The sequence below is a fragment of the Cherax quadricarinatus genome, chromosome 7, assembly GCF_038502225.1.
Source record: "Cherax quadricarinatus isolate ZL_2023a chromosome 7, ASM3850222v1, whole genome shotgun sequence".
NCBI lineage: Eukaryota > Metazoa > Arthropoda > Malacostraca > Decapoda > Parastacidae > Cherax > Cherax quadricarinatus.
Genome location: NC_091298.1, coordinates 3,392,897 through 3,412,457, shown reverse-complemented (window position 1 = coordinate 3,412,457; position 19,561 = coordinate 3,392,897). Strand labels below are relative to the sequence as shown.

General features: G+C 40.9%; 1 protein-coding gene across 1 annotated transcript in view; it reads left to right on the top strand.

Annotated features, from left to right (window-relative positions):
* Nucleotides 1-19,561, top strand: part of LOC128686789 (mutS protein homolog 4-like) — a 37,498-nt gene that overhangs the window by 2,706 nt on the left and 15,231 nt on the right. Inside the window, exons 3-13 of the mRNA XM_070082714.1 lie at nt 462-519; nt 2,679-3,247; nt 4,207-4,355; nt 5,540-5,754; nt 10,501-10,622; nt 11,041-11,171; nt 13,625-13,711; nt 14,107-14,172; nt 15,373-15,501; nt 16,760-16,946; nt 17,609-17,742. Coding sequence (XP_069938815.1) covers nt 462-519; nt 2,679-3,247; nt 4,207-4,355; nt 5,540-5,754; nt 10,501-10,622; nt 11,041-11,171; nt 13,625-13,711; nt 14,107-14,172; nt 15,373-15,501; nt 16,760-16,946; nt 17,609-17,742 — 1,847 coding nt within the window. The remainder of the gene's footprint in view (nt 1-461; nt 520-2,678; nt 3,248-4,206; nt 4,356-5,539; nt 5,755-10,500; nt 10,623-11,040; nt 11,172-13,624; nt 13,712-14,106; nt 14,173-15,372; nt 15,502-16,759; nt 16,947-17,608; nt 17,743-19,561) is intronic.

Genomic DNA, 19,561 nt, shown 5'->3' with positions numbered 1-19,561 from the left:
ATTCCCAACACGTATAATATGACTTATAGTTACCAGAGAATATATGTAATATCTTGATTTTGAGGATGCTTTTCATTTACAAATTATATTTCCTTTTATAAGCCATGTGCCAGCACGAACCTGAAGCCACCTTTAAAATATTATTTGTAGATTAAATGCATCCTTAATTTTAGGATATTACTTATGGTCTCTCATAGCAATTAGTCAAATCTGACTTGTTGGTCAATAAATTCCACCGTAACGTAAGATAATGAGGAGAGGCTGGGTGGATTGTTATTATCACGCTGCTTAAATATTTTTACGTGTAATGAGAAAAATGCCTAATATGTTCAACCTTCTTTTATCATGCCTCTCAATAAATACCCGAGAGGAAAGTAGATCAAGTGTCCTATAATAAGAGTAACAAACTAGGCTTTTGCATGATATGAACGTATATAAGAGATGTGTTGGTCTCCCATCAGATGGTAGAGCCGAAGGTATTTTTGCTGCTGACGGCGCTGTGGGTGTTGAAGAGATCAGGTAAGTTGGCATTGAGTTATTGAATGTAGCGCTGATGACCCTTACGGGGTTAGCACTTCCCTATGAATATAATAATACTATTATCATTGAAGTTAGTGTTGACTGCGGTGCTGTGACTAACGAGGACTCCAATGGAAATAAGTCACTGACTTTTTTGGGGGTTATAGGTAATTTATACATGTTACTATATATAGATATATATTTGATAATTTGTGTAACTATTCATGTGTACCTGTACCTAAATATACCTACTAACTTATACCTTCTGGTAGTAATTGTCATACCAGCCCTCATGTACCGCTGGAATGGGATGCAGAAAGAAGTATCCTGTAACTATTACAGATTGAAAACAAATGTAACAAATAACAAAACGTTGAAGTTGAAACTTCACTAGCAATAAATTTGCTCTTGTAACTACACATATGTAACCACATATATTTATATAAATATTAATGTAATCAGTTGCTCAATAAACCTACGCTTAACACTGACAAAACCTACTATATTATGTTTGGTAGCAGAGCAGGAGATGCACAAATTAACATTAAGATCGACAACACTCTAATTACCAGACATAATGAGGGCAAATTCCTAGGCCTATACCTTGACAACAACCTGAATTTCAGCACCCATATCCAACACATAACCAAAAAAGTATCCAAAACGGTTGGGATCCTCTCCAAGATACGATACTACGTGCCGCAAAATGCCCTTCTCACACTATACCACTCTCTTATTTATCCACACCTCACCTATGCTATTTGTGCTTGGGGATCAACTGCAGCAACACACCTAAAGCCAATAATAACCCAACAAAAAGCTGCAGTAAGAATAATCACCAAATCCCATCCCTGGCAACCCCCCCCCACTCTTCATAGATCTAAACTTACTCCCTGTTCAGTACATCCACACTTACTACTGTGCAATCTACATCTACAGGACCTTAAACTCCAATATCAACCTTGACCTAAAACGCTTTCTTGATAGTTGTGACAGAACCCACAGGCATAACACCAGACACAAACATCTCTACGACATTCCCCGTGTCCGACTAAACCTTTACAAAAATTCAATGTATGTCAAAGGCCCTAAAATCTGGAACACCCTACCTGAGAACTCTAGAACTGCAGACACATTCATCGCTTATCTCCCTGATACACCCCCTCAACTAACTACACGAATACCACCTGGTGGTTCACACTTACACTCACTCACCCATTTGACCATAAACAGAAATATTAATCTCAATCTTAAAATAATGAATCCTGTGATACTCCAATACTGAAACTATGTACTGTGCCAAAACAAAAACATTCACATTGCTAAACTCACAAACTAGTATTTAGTCACTTAGCCATAATACCAACTTACCTCATAATTTGTAATATTTTAAAATTAAGAATTAAACTAAGTCTGCCCGAAATGCCTAGCCATGCTAGGTGTTCTAGTGGTACACTCTGTAATCATTATTTTACTACATGTAAACCACACAATAACCAAATTCTGTAAACTCAGCATTGTAATCCTTATAGAGTATAAACTTTGAATTTGAATTTATCGGAGCTCCACAACTGGCTGGCTGGAATGTTTGAGTCGTAATGGGGAGGAGGATGTCGTTTGGGATGATTCATGACGGTGATTTACTTAGCGATCTGGTACATAATGATCTCTGAAAATTAAGTTTGTTTTACTGTGTGAAAAAGAGAACACTGTCATCTAAACTTTTTCTCACCATGTTAGTTTTTAAAAGAGTGGGTGTTGGTAAGAATGACTGACGTGGAATGACGTGTATGTGGGCTGATCTGGGAATGAGTGTGATCATAGCGTGAACTGGTGTGGAGAGTCGAACAATGTATTGAAACTGATAGACGGGTAAGGGTGTGTGAGGAATTGAAAATACTCCGAATGAGTGTTAGGTAAGTGAATAAATGGGTGTGGACTGGAATGGGTAAGCATAGCGTATTCTAGTGCAGGTTGAGTTGCAGTATGAAATATACAAAACAGGATACGGATGAAGGAAAGTTAAGGTATTAGTTGGTGTGTGGGTGGGTTGACAAAAATGTTATTATGTGTTTAGCCTTACAAGTTTGCTGACTCTTGTACCTACCAGTATGTGATGCATCAGTAATATAATCTAAGCGGCATTCTTCCTCACTCAGCGACCCGAGTGACAACGCTCCAATACACTCGACGCCCCTGTCCACTTGCATTCCACCTCTCCTCGCCCAAGTGGTCTCAACTCTAGCTACAGATGACTCCAGCAACTCGCGATACACCCCGGCCTCGACAGCAGCCACCAGCATCAGGCCATCTTCCACGATACGCAAGGGGTCATCTGCTGAAATCTCGAACCTGAAAGGATTAGGCTTGATTAAGGATAATGCTAACAATGTACTTGAGATGCGAGATGAGAGCCTCTTCGCAAAGCCGGACAGTTGGACATCGAACAGCAGCCGAAGTTCCAGGATAAACCAGCAGACCAGAGGCCTTCACACCACTACTGCATCATTGTCCAACTCCAGAGGCAGTAACGTAAGGACGCCTGCCTCCAGCGGCAGCAACAAAACCCCTGGCTCAAGTCGCTTAAGGACGCCAGGCTCTGCACCGTCAAGGACTTCTGGATCAGGACGTTCCAGGACGCCGGGCTCAGGATGGATCAGAACGCCGGGGTCGGCTGCAAGTAGGACACCACACTCTATCCAAGAACTTCCTCCATCCACTATTGTTGGTAAAGAAACAATGCTTGACAAACTGTAATCACAGACAGTAATCGTCTTCCATTTAGTGTTCCATTCGAGGTACACTTCATCACTAGTTGTGTAGGTACTGTTGTATTTTACTTATTAAGCAATAATCACGGTATTTCCTTAGGTAAATGTTTTAGAAACTATATCATTGAGGCATATTAGGCAAAATTCAGTATCAAATTTCTGATCACTTGTCAGGGCAGCAATGTGGGCTAAAGTTTCATTGTAGGATATTTAGGGCCCATAAAATAAGAAGAGGGTATTTCGCACTTAGTGCTCTGATCGAAACCAACCAATCTTAGGCGCCATTGAGGCAACTGCATCAGCCATCTCATATGCACCCATAGAAGTGCATATTTGTTGGTGAATAGACACCGAGAGTTTGTTTTAATCCTTATTCTAGAGATTAAAATATTTTTCATGCTAGCATCAGGTGAAATGCATCCTCAGTGAGCTACGTGCAGTTGATGAGTTTCAAACTTATATGGCACATTCTGTGAGTGAACCTACTACCTTGAACGAATTACATTGCAGCTAGAAAACAACACTATTATGTATTGTTTCAACATTTAAATATCACTACCTTGACACGTTATCATTATTCAGTTTTAGCAAATCCTGTATATTCTTTGTTACTACCAACTTGCTACCAACCTTAGTTGCTTATATTGTTCATAAGAGCTAATGTTAGCAATTCTATATTCAAGCGCTCATTTAGATTTTAATAAGGTATCTGGTAAGATAACAACATACTGAAAGCGTCAGCGTTAGAATTTCTTTAAAGACTACCAAGGAAGTTAAAGTGCGGGACAATTTGAAGAGATTGAGAGATGTAATCAAGTTCAGTGGTGTAACTACTTGGATTTGTAGGTTGTGATGAATGTGTGTGTGTGTGTGTGTGTGAACGTTTAATGTGCTAATATTTTTCCCCTACCCACAGCTGTGGTTGAGGGTCGCGGACAGGCTCGTGGAGAGGTGGGTGTGGCAGCCATCGACCTGCGCTGCCCACATATCTCCCTCGCCCAGTTCTCCGACACACACACGTACACTCGCACCCTCACTAAACTTACGATCCTTAACCCGCTCGAGGTGAGTCTCTATCCACACTTGTGCCCTACACACCCATTCCTAACACCCACACCCTCGCCAGACATACCATCCTCAAATCACTTGAGATCAGTCGCCATATACACCCATTGTAGAGCCATTGTAGACCTAACAGAAAAATAGGCAGTCCTTTAAATAAGCCTAACTGCCTTTAATAGACCTTTAAAATAATGTACTGATGGACATGTTTCTTGTGAGTCAACACAGTATTCAAATTTTGAAATTTGCAACAAAACTAACGTAGCAACCATAGCTTAACCTGATAAATGTTACAAAATATAACTTAGCTTTTCACAACTTACCAGAATTTGGAGGAATCATTAGAATACGTTTCGGACCATTATCAAGACGAGAGTAAGATAAAAAAGTAGAGCAAGTTAGGAGACGTCAGGTGGAGAGATGAGGAGAGAGAAGACAGTTTAGCAGTGAGGAGAAAGAAGGCAGTTTAGTAGCAGCGAGGCGAAATTAGCTTGAGTTTAATCTCACCTATCTTTCATGCTACTAAATTTCGTTAATATTATTATCAATGTAATATATTAATTTCGTGATGTCCAGACTGGTTTTCGCGGAGTTATTAAAATAATGAATTTATTCTCTACTTGTTTGTCAACATGATCGTTGCTTTATTGCCATGATGGCAAACTGTGTCTTAAAAGCATGACATAATTGTCGTTTTCAGTAGCTTTGTATATTGTTAGTGATGGTACTTCTTTGTTAGTGAGGACACATTGTTATCAGTGAGAGCATATTGTTAGGGCACGTGGTTGTTAATGAGGGTATATCATTGTTAGTGAGGGCACTTTGTTAATTAGTCCGGACACATCTTATTACTTGCAATATGGCTTGCTAATTGCTGCATTTTGAAAGTTAAAAAATAATAATGATTTAAACATGATGCCAACGTGTTAATATCAAGTGTGATACAATTGTATTGTTCTGTACTCGTGTATGATTGTTAGTAATAATAGTTAGAAAAATAATAATATTGATAATGACATGACAATGGTTTGAGACAGACCGAAACATCGTCTCATGTTTTGTCTCCAAGTTGTGCCTTAAAATTAATACTGCAAGGAGTGTGTTTAATGTTAATGTTCGTATTAAACACGCCTCAGTTTATGCAGAGCATTATTTCAGGCTAATACATTTTATTGTACGTGTGCAAGGTGGTAGTTGCTACGACGGCTCTGCAGCTGGAGACAGGAGGCGTAGGAGGCGGCAGCAGCAGTGGCACTCTTCTGCGGGTGGTGCAGGAATGTGTAACCGGGGCCTCCGTCACCGCCGTCCACAGGCGCTACTTCAATGACACCCGTGGCCTGGCCATCATTAAACACCTGGCTGCTCCTCACTGTGCTTACGTCGAGAGACATGTGGCTACCAAGTGAGTGTATATATATATATATATATATATATATATATATATATATATATATATATATATATATATATATATATATATATATATATATATATATATATATATATATATATATATATATATATATATATATATATATATATATCATGTGGGGTTCGAACACGTGCACACAGAGACAAATCGTGGTCGTCAACCTTCTCAGAGATCACCAAGAACCAGTGTACAGAGTCGTTATAAACCTCGTAGTATTCATAGTACATTCAGTAACCATAGTCGGCGGACTTGTTACAACTGTGGTTTCCGTGGCCATATTGCAATTAATTGTCCTGATAGTTACCCTAAGAGACGTCGTACTGATGATGAGTACCAGTCACTGCCGTACTGTACTTATCATAGAATACATGGACATGACACATCTGAGTGCAATGCTCTCTACAACCTTCAGTACTCTAGGTCTTTCCGTGGCCGTTCCAACCGCAGAACCCGTAGAGGAAACAGATATCGTGGTTCTCAAAATAACCAGAACCAGGCTCATTCTTCCAATTCTCAAAATAACCAGAACCAGGCTCATTCTTCCAATTCGGGGGAATTCGAGCGCCCCAGTCAAACCGTCCCATGGTGACAGTAGGTGATAATGAGTACACCATTCCCGTTCACAATTCCTTTGAAGCCTTAAGCAGTCTCGAGAATGACAATCCTGCTGATGATGTTGCTTCACATGTCTCTGACATAGATGATTTTGGGGATGAAGTGGAACAAGTCTTTTCTGATGACAATCCACCTTTTTGTTTGCACATAACTTCCAATGCAACCATAGGCCCTATAGTGCAAGCATCTGTTCATAATGCGCCCGTTCATTTGTTCATGGACTCTGGTGCGCAAGTCAATATTATTAGGTCTAGTTTGTTTAAGGATAAGCAGTTACGACATGTCCTTCTCGTAGAACCGACTCATGTGTCCTCCATTAGTGGAGTAGCTGGTTCTCACCTGCGTGTCCGAGGTCGGACTTCCCTAACTTTTTCTATCCAAGGTAGAGACTTCACTGCTTCCTTCCTTGTTGTCGACCAGATTACTTTCCCTGGTGACCTTCTACTGGGATTTGCTTCCATGCGAGACTTACGCATTGTGCTCGACCCGTACCGATGGCATGCCCAAATTGACGACTTGATCGTTCCATTCTGGGGTTACCAGCTTGGATCAGAAATCTGTCATACTGCTGCAGAGTATGTTGTACGGATTAAGTCCTTACAAGCCAATGCATTCTCCAGTAGCGTACCCAAGCGGTCAGGCACTGGTAATTCTGTCACTCCCGTCTGTGTTCCACCTATACCTTCAGACTTGCAGGATAGTGTTCCGTTGCCTCAAGTGTCCGAGGACACTCAGACTGCCTTGAGTGCACAACCTATCCTTGCAATGACTGCTAGTTCGAGTAGTAGTTTCTCCACAGGGGATGCCTTGTCAGAAAACGATTACTTGAAACTAGTAATGCCATCTCTTGTTGATGTCACATGCCGTCTGCAGAAAGACGTCTCTGTTGCGGCTAGTGCTCTCACTAGAGTGTCTGTAGTTGTTCCTAGTGTTCCAGATGGTGATAACGTCCTAGTTGACAGTGATTCCTGCAAAGTAAAAGGTCTATTTGTTGAACCATCCTTACATGTTGTAAGAGATAGTAAGATCCATTTCTTCCTAGCTAACACTTCTGGTCACAGTGTTCGTCTCAGAGCAAATACCAATCTTGTTGACCTTGTTCACTATCCTTACCCTGTTCAGGTAGAGGACGAGTTGTCACCTGACCAGTGGGTCGGTGCTATTTCTGCCGGGGAGACCTCATCCACTTCACTGGATCAATCTGTTCCACCAGTTGAGAAGAAAGACTTAGCTCCCACTGACTTCCCAGATGAAGTCAAGCGTTTGTTGACTCTGTTGAACAAACGTCGTAAAGCCATTGCCTTACCAGGTGAGAAGATGGGTATAACGAACTTATTGTCCCATCGTATTCCACTTGAACCTGGTACTAGACCTATCTACATACCTGCGTACAGAATGCCTCATTCACAAGTTGCTGTCGCAGAAGAATTGATCAATCAAATGCTTGATGATGGAGTTATTGCACCTAGCAATTCACCTTGGAATGCACCCTTGATCCTAGTACCTAAGAAGGATGGTACTTGGCGCCCAGTGATTGACTTTAGGAAGTTAAACGCGAAAACTATTCCAGATCGCTTTCCACTCCCTGTACTGGGTAATCTTTTACGTAACATCGGAGATAACAAAGTCTTTTCAACCCTGGATTTGTTACAAGGGTTTTGGCAAGTCCCTCTTCATGAGGACAGCCAAGAGCTAACTCCTACAGGTCATTATCACTTCCTCCGTATGGCGTTTGGATTACGATCCTCCCCTATCACCATACCCCCGGCCGGGATTGAACCCGCGGTCATAGAGTCTCAAAACTCCAGCCCGTCGCGCTAGCCACGTTCTCAAGGCTCATGACTAATATCTTTAGAGGTCTCATAGGTAATGCACTTATGGTGTACTTAGATGATGTAATCGTCATGTCTAAAGACGTGGATACACACTTGAAAAGACTTGATGTAGTACTTGGTAAGCTTGAAGAAGCCAATTTAAAGATCAAACTGTCTAAATGTCAATTTTTCAGATCAGAAATTAAGTTTCTTGGTCACGTAGTCACTCCTAGAGGGGTTACGACTGACCAAAGTAAAGTAACTGCAGTACTAAATTTTCCAACTCCCAAAACTGCTGATGCTGTAAGATCTTTTGTGGGCTTAGCAGGTTTTTATAGATCTTTCATTGCCAATTTTTCTTCCATAGCTGCTCCTCTAACTGAGTTGCTTAAGAAAGATGCTCCTTTTGTTTGGACCTTCCGTCAAGAAAGAGCATTCCAAACTCTAAAAGAAAAGCTAACATCTGCTCCAATTTTGAAATTTCCAGATTTTTCTAAGCCCTTCTATCTGACAACTGATGCTAGTTCAATTGGCATAGGTGCCGTACTAGCTCAGAAGACCGATGGCAAGTACAACGCAGTTGCATTTGCTAGCCGAGTCCTTACAAAGGCTGAACGTAATTATACAGTAACTGAGCAAGAAGCTTTAGCAATAGTATGGTCTTTAAAGCACTTCCGAGACATTATTTATCAGTACTCTGTTCATGTCTTGACAGACCATGCTCCACTGATACCTTTATTCCAGAACAAACAACCTACTGGAAGGTTAGCCAGATGGACCTTGACTATCCAAGAGTTCAATCCCACCACTGCCACCATTTGTCATGTGGGGTTCGAACACGTGGATAGGGTAAAGAAATACTCACGTAGGCTGGTAGTACGTATAATTATAACGGTAGTATGGAAGAGCCAAACAGCCGTGACCTGCCTCCTTGCTCACTCTCGTATAACTGACCGCCCACAGTACCCATATGTGAGGGGGTCTTTGAAATACTGCTGTGGTCAGCGGCAATATGAATACAGACAGTGACTCAGGCAGAGACGGTTGGTAGTGAGTCATCTACTGGTACACTGGTTACTGGTAACTGGTTACTACTACTGATATATATATATATATATATATATATATATATATATATATATATATATATATATATATATATATATATATATTTATATATATATATATATATATATATATATATATATATATATATATATATATATATATATATATATATATATATATATATATATATATATATATATATATATATATATATATATATATATATATATATTATATGTTTACCTTAATACCTATTTTAGAGATTAAAATATTCTTCACTGGTGGTAAGTAGTTGACACGCAGCCTTTCATGCCCCTCGTGTAGTCGATAGGCTTAAATTGAAGCTCTCTTAACCAACCTATTTCATTATTACTGTAACATGCTTGCTTAGCCTACAGAATGTTGGGGCCAATCCTTGAATCCATTACGTGCCGTTGTAATGTTTGCATATCCGCCCACACCATGGGTATGTGGTGACTGCTAAACCTATCAAACTGGAAACGAAAGATCGGAGTAAAACACAACGGGGCACTTAACGTAGGAGGGGAATAGGATAGAGCAAAGAAAAAAACCGAGTGGGAGGGGAAGGGATATTGCGTAGATGAATGGAGGGAGGGAGGGATGTAGGACCCGGAGGGGTCCAGAGAACACAATGTTAAAAATTATGCAACTGCAGCATAAACCTAATGAAAGAGACTTGTTAGAGGCCTGGATGTAGCTGAAGGATTCTTGATCCAAAGATTTGAAGCTGCCCTGCCTTTCCTTGGATCGAATCTGATTGCCGTCCCTTCCACAGAGCGCTGTATGACCCCTACGGCTTTACCCCTCCAGCCACGAACCCCTCAAGGGAGGTTCCTTGACGCTGGTGAGGGGCTCTTGATCTAGGGAATTGGATCTGTGCTCCAGTTCCCTGAATTGAGGCTGAATACCTTCCATCCCCCCACATGCACTGTATAATCCTACGGGTTTAGCGCTCCCCCATGATTATAATTATAATCCAGCCACGAAATACATAATGAAAGATACTAATAAATGAAAGTAGGCAATGAGTAAAGAAAACTCAGTGAGTGATAATATTGCAGGAGGTATGACCCCTTCGGGTTACCTATAAGTTACCTGTAGTCGCTGCCGGGAAGGGGGACTTTCACTGCCTGTGGAGCTCGGTCCAAGACTAGGTCTTCCGGTTGCTTTCCCCATCATGACAATAATAACATTGCAGGTACTACTGTCTGGCGGCTGTTGCAGCAGTGATGAAGTATGTGGAGCATATCCAGCACGTCACCTACGCTCCACACAGCCTCCATGTTTCCCTCTCCTCCTCTGAGAACACCATGACCATTGGTAAGTCAATGTGCTCCAGAGAATGTTTACAGTAACTAGTTAACCAGCTACCATACAGGGAGTTACTATATTCCTGTCATGTGAATGGGATAGGAAATTCTATGAAACGTTTTGCATTCCTGCAAGACATACATACATACATATCCATTTGAAGAGGGGACCCTATAATGTTGCTAACAGTCGCACAAGTCGACGAATAATTTCGCCAGTGACATCAGCTTTATCGCCAAAGTCATGGATTTTATAATTACACCCTAAGAAGTGACTTAAATACCAACTTAGGAGACAGTGACTCAGCTTCTAACACTTGCTGCAATCTACCTTTTACCCCCCTTCCCTAAGTTTGAGGTAGACTTTGCCATTTGATCAGGTACTCACTGAGGTATGACCGGCATAACCGAAGCTGTTGTTGCTACAGAGTACTCGTCGTGTCGCAAGCTGGAGCTGGTGAGGAGTCTCCGAGGCGGATGGGAGGAGTCGCTTTTTGGGGCCCTTAGGCACACTCGCACCCCGGGAGGTACTAGGCTCCTGCGGGCTTCTCTACTGCAGGTAAGATCTCCCACAGGAAATACATAAGCCTAGGGTTGATTTTGTCTCGACGTATATAAATACTGAGAGATTAATCCCCATTTTAGTATTAAAATATTCTTTTCTGATGGTGAAAAGCCAGCACGCTGCCGTAATGACCCTAGCGTAGTCGCGAGGCTTTAAACCTCCATTAAGCAAGCAACCAGTCTCCATATTGCAGGTAGGGAATTCCTATATCAGATAGGTCTTTCCTACCACCTGCAGGGCTTTGCTACTGCACGTAAACTTTTTTTTCTCTATACATGAATTGTAAATCCTCTTAAGTACATAGTTTCAATTTTGTTTGGTAAGAAGTTATTTTGTTTCTGTATTCCAAGATATAATCTACCTTGTCTGCTTCATCAGCTAGGTGAACATAAGAAAGAGCATTCTAAGAACGTAAGGACACTGCAGCTGGCCTACTGGCCATACTAGTCAAGTCTATGTCACCCCCACTCAACTAACTCATGTATTTGTCCAATCTATATTTAAAGCTACACAAGTTTCTTGCCTCAGTGACGCAACCTGAAATCAACTTCGTCATTCATTGTATATATTCAAGTGCATGTATGTCCATCCTGCAATTAGGAGACCAGAACAGAGCAGCATAATCTATGGACCTATCTGCTGCTTTGTAAATGGGGATCACATTTGCCATTTTCCATTTATCCGGTACGATACCCATTTTTAGTGATATGCTGAAGAAACTAGTAAATGATTTTGCTAAGTTCTTCCTTACATTCCTTTAGAACCCTTGAAAACAGCTCATCAGGGCTGGTGACTTGCTTGGCTTCACTTTATTTAGTTGTTTGATGACATAGTCACTAGTGGCTTTGATGGTGTATAAAAACAAAAAAGAAATAAGTATTGAAAATGGTACATATTTCATTGTCACTAACAGTTAGCTGACCTGAGTCACATTTAAGTAGGCTTATCTTTTTCCTTAATCTTATTCCTATCAACCTGAAAGAAACCCTTAGGATTAGTGTTTTACTACCTTGAAAACTTGATTTCGTATTCTCTTTTGGCTTTCATTATTCCCTTATTTTTCTCCCAAAATGAATATGTTGTTCAGTAAGGTGACTTCACCTCTTTTAATTCGCCAGTAAATGCCTTTCTTTTCACCCAAGAGATGTCTGAGTAGATGGCAGTTGTGCTTGAGAAAAAAGTTTGTTTTTCCTTTGAAGACTTTCCCCTTTCAGTGCATAATATTTTGTTCTTAACCTCGCATTCAGAAAATTTAAGTGCATGCATCACTGGTTCTTGTTTCTGTCAAAAAAGTGACTACATTTATCCCAGTTTTATTCCCTATGTAATGGACTGACTTCATTGCACAGCTCTGGAAAATTTTTGCGGGTATAATAATAATAATAATAATAATAATAATAATAATAAAATAATGAGTACCGTTCGGACTTGACTATATTACATATTACTAACCACATACTTCTAGGTAATACTTTTCCGTTTTGGGTTTACCATAAGAACGATCGAGCCTCTACCACGCCATGGGCTGAATGACCCACGCGGGTTTTAGCGCTTCATATAAATATGTGAAGGGTGACACCTAGGAATTCCGAACTCTGATGTTTGAACTGATCAAACGTCTACATTCAGACTAACAGTGCACTCAGCAGTCACCATACATGCACTGCCTGAAATACTTGCATGTGATGAAACGTCTGGTAGTGATATAGGGGAAGGGGAGTGAGGTCTCTGATGTAATTTACCTTGCTGAGACAACTTCCTAGTAGAGATGTTAATGGATCAAGCTGAGGTCAGCATGCCTGTTAGTCTTCAGGCATGTCCATGACACTACTCATTTTTTTTTATCTATGATGGCTTGGGGATTTTTGTGTTATCGTGTCATATCATGCATGATAATCAGCAGCCGGGGCACGTCCGCTATAACTGGAGAAGTCTCCCACTTGACTACACACTTCTTCCTCCTCCATCCATTCTTCTCTTTCTCATGTCATTGTGCTACTCGTTCATTATCCTTTCCTGCTTACGCATCCTCTTTGCTATTCTTCCTCATATTGTTTGTGTATCATCTCTCTATCCTTTTCCTTCCTTACCTGCTTTGTATATTGTATCCCCCTTTTCAATACCTTCGTCTTCCTCCTCTTTAGCTTCATTATCCTTTCCAGCTTACGCATCCTCTTTGCTATTCTTCCTCATATTGTTTGTGTATCATCTCTATCCTTTTCCTTCCTTACCTGCTTTGTATATTGTATCCCCCTTTTCAATACCTTCGTCGTCCTCCTCTTTAGCTTCATGTTCCATTTCTGCTTCTCCTATCCCCTTATAATCTTCATTAACTTCAAAAAAATTTGTGGACCTCTCTCTCCCTTTCGGGCTCTTGACCTACTATCTTGGAACCACCACTCCTGCGACTGGTACCACGACTACAACCAACACTGTCACCACCGTAGCCTCACGCCGACGCTACCACCATCACCTCTCGTCTCGACGCTCTGCAGTACCTCACCGAGCACCCAGACCTCTTCTACACTCTACAGGTAACATGTCTCGCCCTTTTTGTGGATCTTATTAGTATAAAATTAACATTGACTCGTGTTTGTAATTCTCTTAGAGCTTTTATTAGAATGCTTCTTGTCATGGAGTAATCCAAACAAAGATTCCCTGTAGCCCAGTATTAGCATAGTCAGCTCTTGACCGAATAACCACGGGCTCAGTCATGGGCAAGGTAGGATATATTTGCCAGTCTCCTAATACCTACTGTCCCTGTTCAACTAACAGTAAACAGATAGCAAGGAGTTAAGCAAAAGTACTCGTATATATATATACATACATACATATGTGCATAAAAGATAGACATATTTACTCTATTGATTCTGTTATTCTCTCATTGAAGATAGTATACTAAAATCAGTAAAAGGCGTGTTGGTTTCAGTCGATCCTGGGTCGCTTCCCTGACGTGGACTGGCTGCTCTCAGTGTGTGTGCAGGTTCCTAAAGAGGCGAGTTCCCTTACGTATAGTGTTTAATAGGTTAGTGCTTAGAATTTTAGTGTTTGGAGTGTAGTGATTATAGGTGTAGTGTTTATTTTGTGTTAAGGTATTTCTCCTGATTGTCGCACTCAGCAGTACTCTGTATTTCCGCATGTTACACACTCGTCTGTCTGTGTATATCTTCTCTGTCTTATATCCCATGTGATCGTGTAATTGTTTTCCAATAATTGAGGCATCATTATTCACACTGACTCATAAATTTCAGTGCCAGAAAACATGAACATCAGTTTCCGCTCTGGTTACAGAAGGGCACCCAGCCCTAGTTTTATTCGTGTATTCACACATGTACTGTATTAACCACTGAGAGTTGTAGTCTACTAAATGAAATTTCTTGTCATTAGGTTTGTATTAATTTATTCTGGACCTGGGTGTAGCTCATCGCCCAACACTTCGGTATAGTGATTCCTGTCCGATCTAAACCGCCACCAAAAAAAAAAAAAAAAATTATGCTAGGTTAGGACGTAAAGTAACTTATATTCCGTATAAGTATCTGTCAATAACGAAATAAACTGCTGTTTACATCCAGCGTCACGGGACATGTCATATCCCCTAGACCGAAATGAAAAAATCAGAAATCAGAAAAAAATAGCTTTTTGGAGTACCAATTATGTATTCTGGTTGATTTTTTAAATTTTCCTAATGATGTTTGCTAATAAGTAGGCTTGCAGATGTGTAATTTCTTCCACTTATAATAAAACTAGATCATGAAAAGTGTTAATGTAGTTAGAAACCAAAAATTTATCAGACATCTTGAAAAATATGCTCGAGTTCAGGAATGTAAACCCGATCTGAATTAGTTGCTCTAATATTGGCTATTGAGGTTCTTATCAGGATAGACATGTGAGACCTGGAGTAACAACTCCAAGGAAGGAAAGACATTGTAAAGTGTGATGCAAATACACGTTGTAAGTAAGGTTTGTAGCATTTTACAAATTTTTTAGGGATTTGATGCAGTAGGATGATTGTAATTTGTTAAAGCAGTGATGGCTAGCTTTTGCAACAGCCGACGATGGAGTTGATATCGTCATTGATGTGTCAACTATTTGGGCTGAAATTTACTGTCGTTACGGAATCTTTCCAACTACTGTCGCCAGAGACTCACCACTGAGGCCAGCGACTCTATCAGCCCTGACAACTCTTGTTATTCAGGACACGGAGCAACGGTGTGAGCTGCGCCTTAACTACGTGATAGCGCTAAAGAACACCTTAGAGTTGCTGGATCCCTTAGCTACAGCCCTCCATGACGTGATCGACCCACTGTTGCTCTCACTCAGGGAGGTGAGTCTTCCCCCTCCTTTCTCTCTCTCTCTCTCTCTCTCTCTCTCTCTCTCTCTCTCTCTCTCTCTCTCTCTCTCTCTCTCTCTCTCTCTCTCTCTCTCTCTCTCTCTCTCTCTCTCACTTTCTATCGTAGTCTTTTCACAAGAAATAATCTTTAAAAAATCTCGTAACCTCATTTGTTTACAAGTTGTAATGTAATTTATCTGCATTATAATCACCCCCAGAAAAAAAATGTGGGTTATATCTTTCCGAAAGGTTGATTGGCGTGTGCCAGCGGGTGATCAATCAGCAAGGTGATGAATTTTCAGGCGAAGGATCATTAACTCTTGGAGTTTTCGCTACTGTGTTTGCCATGTGTCTGCTTTGATCTTGCCTTGTGTCTGACATGAATCTGCTGTGTGTCTGCTTTGTAACTGTCTTGTAGCAGGAACGAAGGAATCCGGGCTTGAAGCGCGCACTAGAATTAGACAAATATTTTTCCTTCACTTGACGTAAACCTTCGTCTGATATAACCATCTGTCATCAAGTGAAGAGACTGGTGGAGGCTTCATCCTCCGTCCGCCATCGGGAGACACTCACACACTCTAACTGTACTCAGCTGTTTCGATATTCGAAAAATGTCCATGATTGAGGAGAGTCCTAGAGAGGATGAGGATGAAGAGGAAGAACAGCTTTTGGTTATATCAGGGGGGAAAAAATTCTTCGATGTGAAAGTCATCCCTTGGAAGAGAGGAAGGGTCGGCCAGCATGTAGTTAGCTGATGGACTTGTAATGGATGAGGCCACGTAAAGTTTTCCGCTGTGTTGAGAGAATCTGTCAGGTAGGAAGGCTGGAGTGATTGAAGAAGCATTTTTGATAGAGTCTAAGCGCAAGTTTTTCGTACCCGAGGGTGATTTCTTATGTTGAAGTACATTAATCTAGAAGCTTTTGTATTATTTTTACCCATTTTGAAAGTGAGAAGATTTAGTTATGATCTGTAATAAAGCTTCTTCGTGTGTATGTTCAGGCGTGTTCGTGCACAGGTAAGAGTGTTCTTGTGTATACTAGTGTGTGCGCTTTTGAGCTCTCGCATTCATGCTTGATCACGAAAGTATGTCTCACGATGACGGCAATAATAGTTAACACTTGTGAGGTTTAGATTTGCTGATATAATTCCCCAGAACAATAGTATTACCTTCGTAAAAAAAAAGTTGAGACAGAATAAGGCAAGACTAGATTAACAGGAGAGCTGGTAACCTGGTAATGTTGTCTCCCTCAGACGTTGAGAAGCAGGGGCCTGGGCGAGCTGCTGGAGGTGCTACGGGAAGTGCTACACGAAGATGCTCGTCTGGTGAAGGGCGCTGCTGCCATGAGGACTCAGCGATGCTACGCCATCAAGAGCCAAGTCAATGGCCTACTCGATGTTGCTCGCAAGATCTACTCTGAAATTATCGACGACATCACTGGTTAGACGCAACCCATGCCTTTCCTTCATTTTTCTTTGGAAGGAAGGAAATGTGAGCAATGAAATTCAGGGAAGGAGAGATAGAAACAGAGAGAGAGAGAGAGAAAGAATGGGAAGCTCTGTTAGACAGTGAAAGATCAGCCATTAGGGGCAGGAATGATATAATGTTTGTTCGTCTGATCACGTTATTATTCATACGAGAGCAAATGTACATGTCTTCCGTTCAACAAGAGTCCTTTGTTACAGCTTTTTATATTATTTGTTGTGTAAAATATGTATATTGAGATGGATGTTTGCATAAGTATGCATCGCACAAACACCGTCTTGCACAAACAAATTATTTTAACAAAAGTGCAAAAAAGAAGTAAAACGCTCGTTTTTCCGAGGAGAAATAGCTCGGTGAAACTAGAAGCGTAAATTTGTGGAAGAATGAAAGTCACAGTACCGTAGCTGGAACAAGTCAGAAGTATCCTATAAATTTGAATTGTAAACCAGACGTCGTTTCGGTCCGAATTGTACCAAGTCACGACTTGATAATGGCACAGGACAGACCGAAACGTCAAGTTTGTGGGAAGGTGTGAAGTAAGTTTTAAGAGCGTATATTCATTACCTCATTTTTAAATATAAAGTATGGTTACATAGTTTCTGGTGTGTGCACGGCAGAACACGTGGAGGCTGCGGGTAGTGAGCACGGTGTGTGTGCACGTGTGGGACACAACGCTGCCAGAGGCTTCCACATTACCATCCCTATCACTAAGCGAGGTCCACCTCCTCGCATTCCCAAAGCCTTTATCCAGGTGAGTCTCAAGGCTGAGCTTATTCATAAGGAGAAAAAGGGGGGGGGGGTCTCCTAGAATCCTAAATGCGAGTGAAGGGCTTTGATCCAGGTGATAAATGTCACCCTCCCTCTCACCGGATCAGACTTGATTACCTCACATTTCCTAGGCGTTGTATGACACTCTTGAGTTTAGGTATTCGGCATGTACATAATGAATAAAACAAGTATTCACCAATGTTTGAAGGCTGAGATATTCATTCCGATGAGTCTTCAGCCTGAAGTATTCATCACAGTGAGTTTGAAAACACAAATATGTATCCAGGTAAGTCTGAAAGGTAAAGTATTTATGAAGATGAGGTTGAGTTACTAACTGCTATGTTAAGTTGTAGGTGGCTGAAGTAAGTTATAAACTACTCTCTGTGGCCTGGCTCTTTCGTGAGAGTGGCCGGATATAACTGGTCGTCTCAGTATTATAAAAGTGGCCGATGCGAGGCCATCAGCTTTAAAGCTTACGCTACATCATCGGGTAAGCTGCTTCCGCTTGCTTTGCAGCGCCTTCACGCATCTCCATCCCGTTGCCACTTGCGCGGTGCTCAAGCAAGCCAAAACCCGCAAATTCTCACTGGTTTCACCACAATCTGCAGAAAATGATTTCTAAACATATTGACTGGGTTGCAAGAGAGCAAAATACTACTAAGAGTTCATACATTAATTTTATATAAAAGTAACAAAATTCGTCAAAGTATTGTAGAGAGACGACAAGTTGATGAATTAGAAATGTGTTCCACATGTGTCTAATTTGTCAGATTATTGTATGTACATGAGCTTTATTGCTGCCTTTCTTTTTCTTGGATTAACCCTGATTATTCCTTACCCACCCATTACTCCTGGCGCTGTATAACCCTCAACGAGTTAAGCGCTTCCAAAGGAATTCAGTGATATGTCTGGCCGTGGCCATTATTTCGTGGGGGACACAAGCCTATAAGAGTGTGCCCCACTTAGGCCTCCTGCCACTATCCACAGATGCAGCACCACTTCTGCCATCACTTCATGGCAACACAAAAGCAGCATCTTATTATAAATGTTCATTAACAAGTTCATAAGTAAGACACGTGCAACACTATGGTATCTTTTTTGACGAAACACTTCAGCTAAGGGAATGACCACCTTTTATCAAAACTGGAGGACTGATCACCTCAGACTTACTGCTCCAATTCTACTGACTCCAGTATTGTAATCACCTCTGACGAAACCTACTGAACCGGCTGAGTGGGCAGGAGAAACATCTCATTAATAAAGATGATCAGCGACTCAGCATCGCAAACGAGGCAAGACTGCTCCTCGTCGTTGAGTCCAACTTGCACCTGCTCTTACCCCATGGATTTTGCAGCAGTTGACCGTCTTAATAAGGCTTAATAACCATATTTATTGGTTATTAAGCCTTATTGCTTTTATTATTATTATTATTATTATTATTATTATTATTATTATTATTATTATTATTATTATTATTATTGTTGTATTAATAAGAAGGCGCAAAACTCGAAGAGGTCATGTAATGCCTGTGGACTGAGAGGTAATCATCTTTGATGCCAGTAATGCGATGGTAGCTAAACTTTAATGAATCAAGAGCCCTTCACCCGCATCAAGGCTTCCTTACTCTTTGAAGAAGCCTTTTATAGACGGTTCACTCTCTAATCATTATAGATTTCATCACAATTTTTGCAAGGGATGCAAAAATTTCCTAGGTACCTTCTTCGGTTTTATTCTTGTTACACGCATTTTTAACTCGAGTTATGTACTTCAAAACAGTGTAAATTATAGCTCCCTTATAAAGC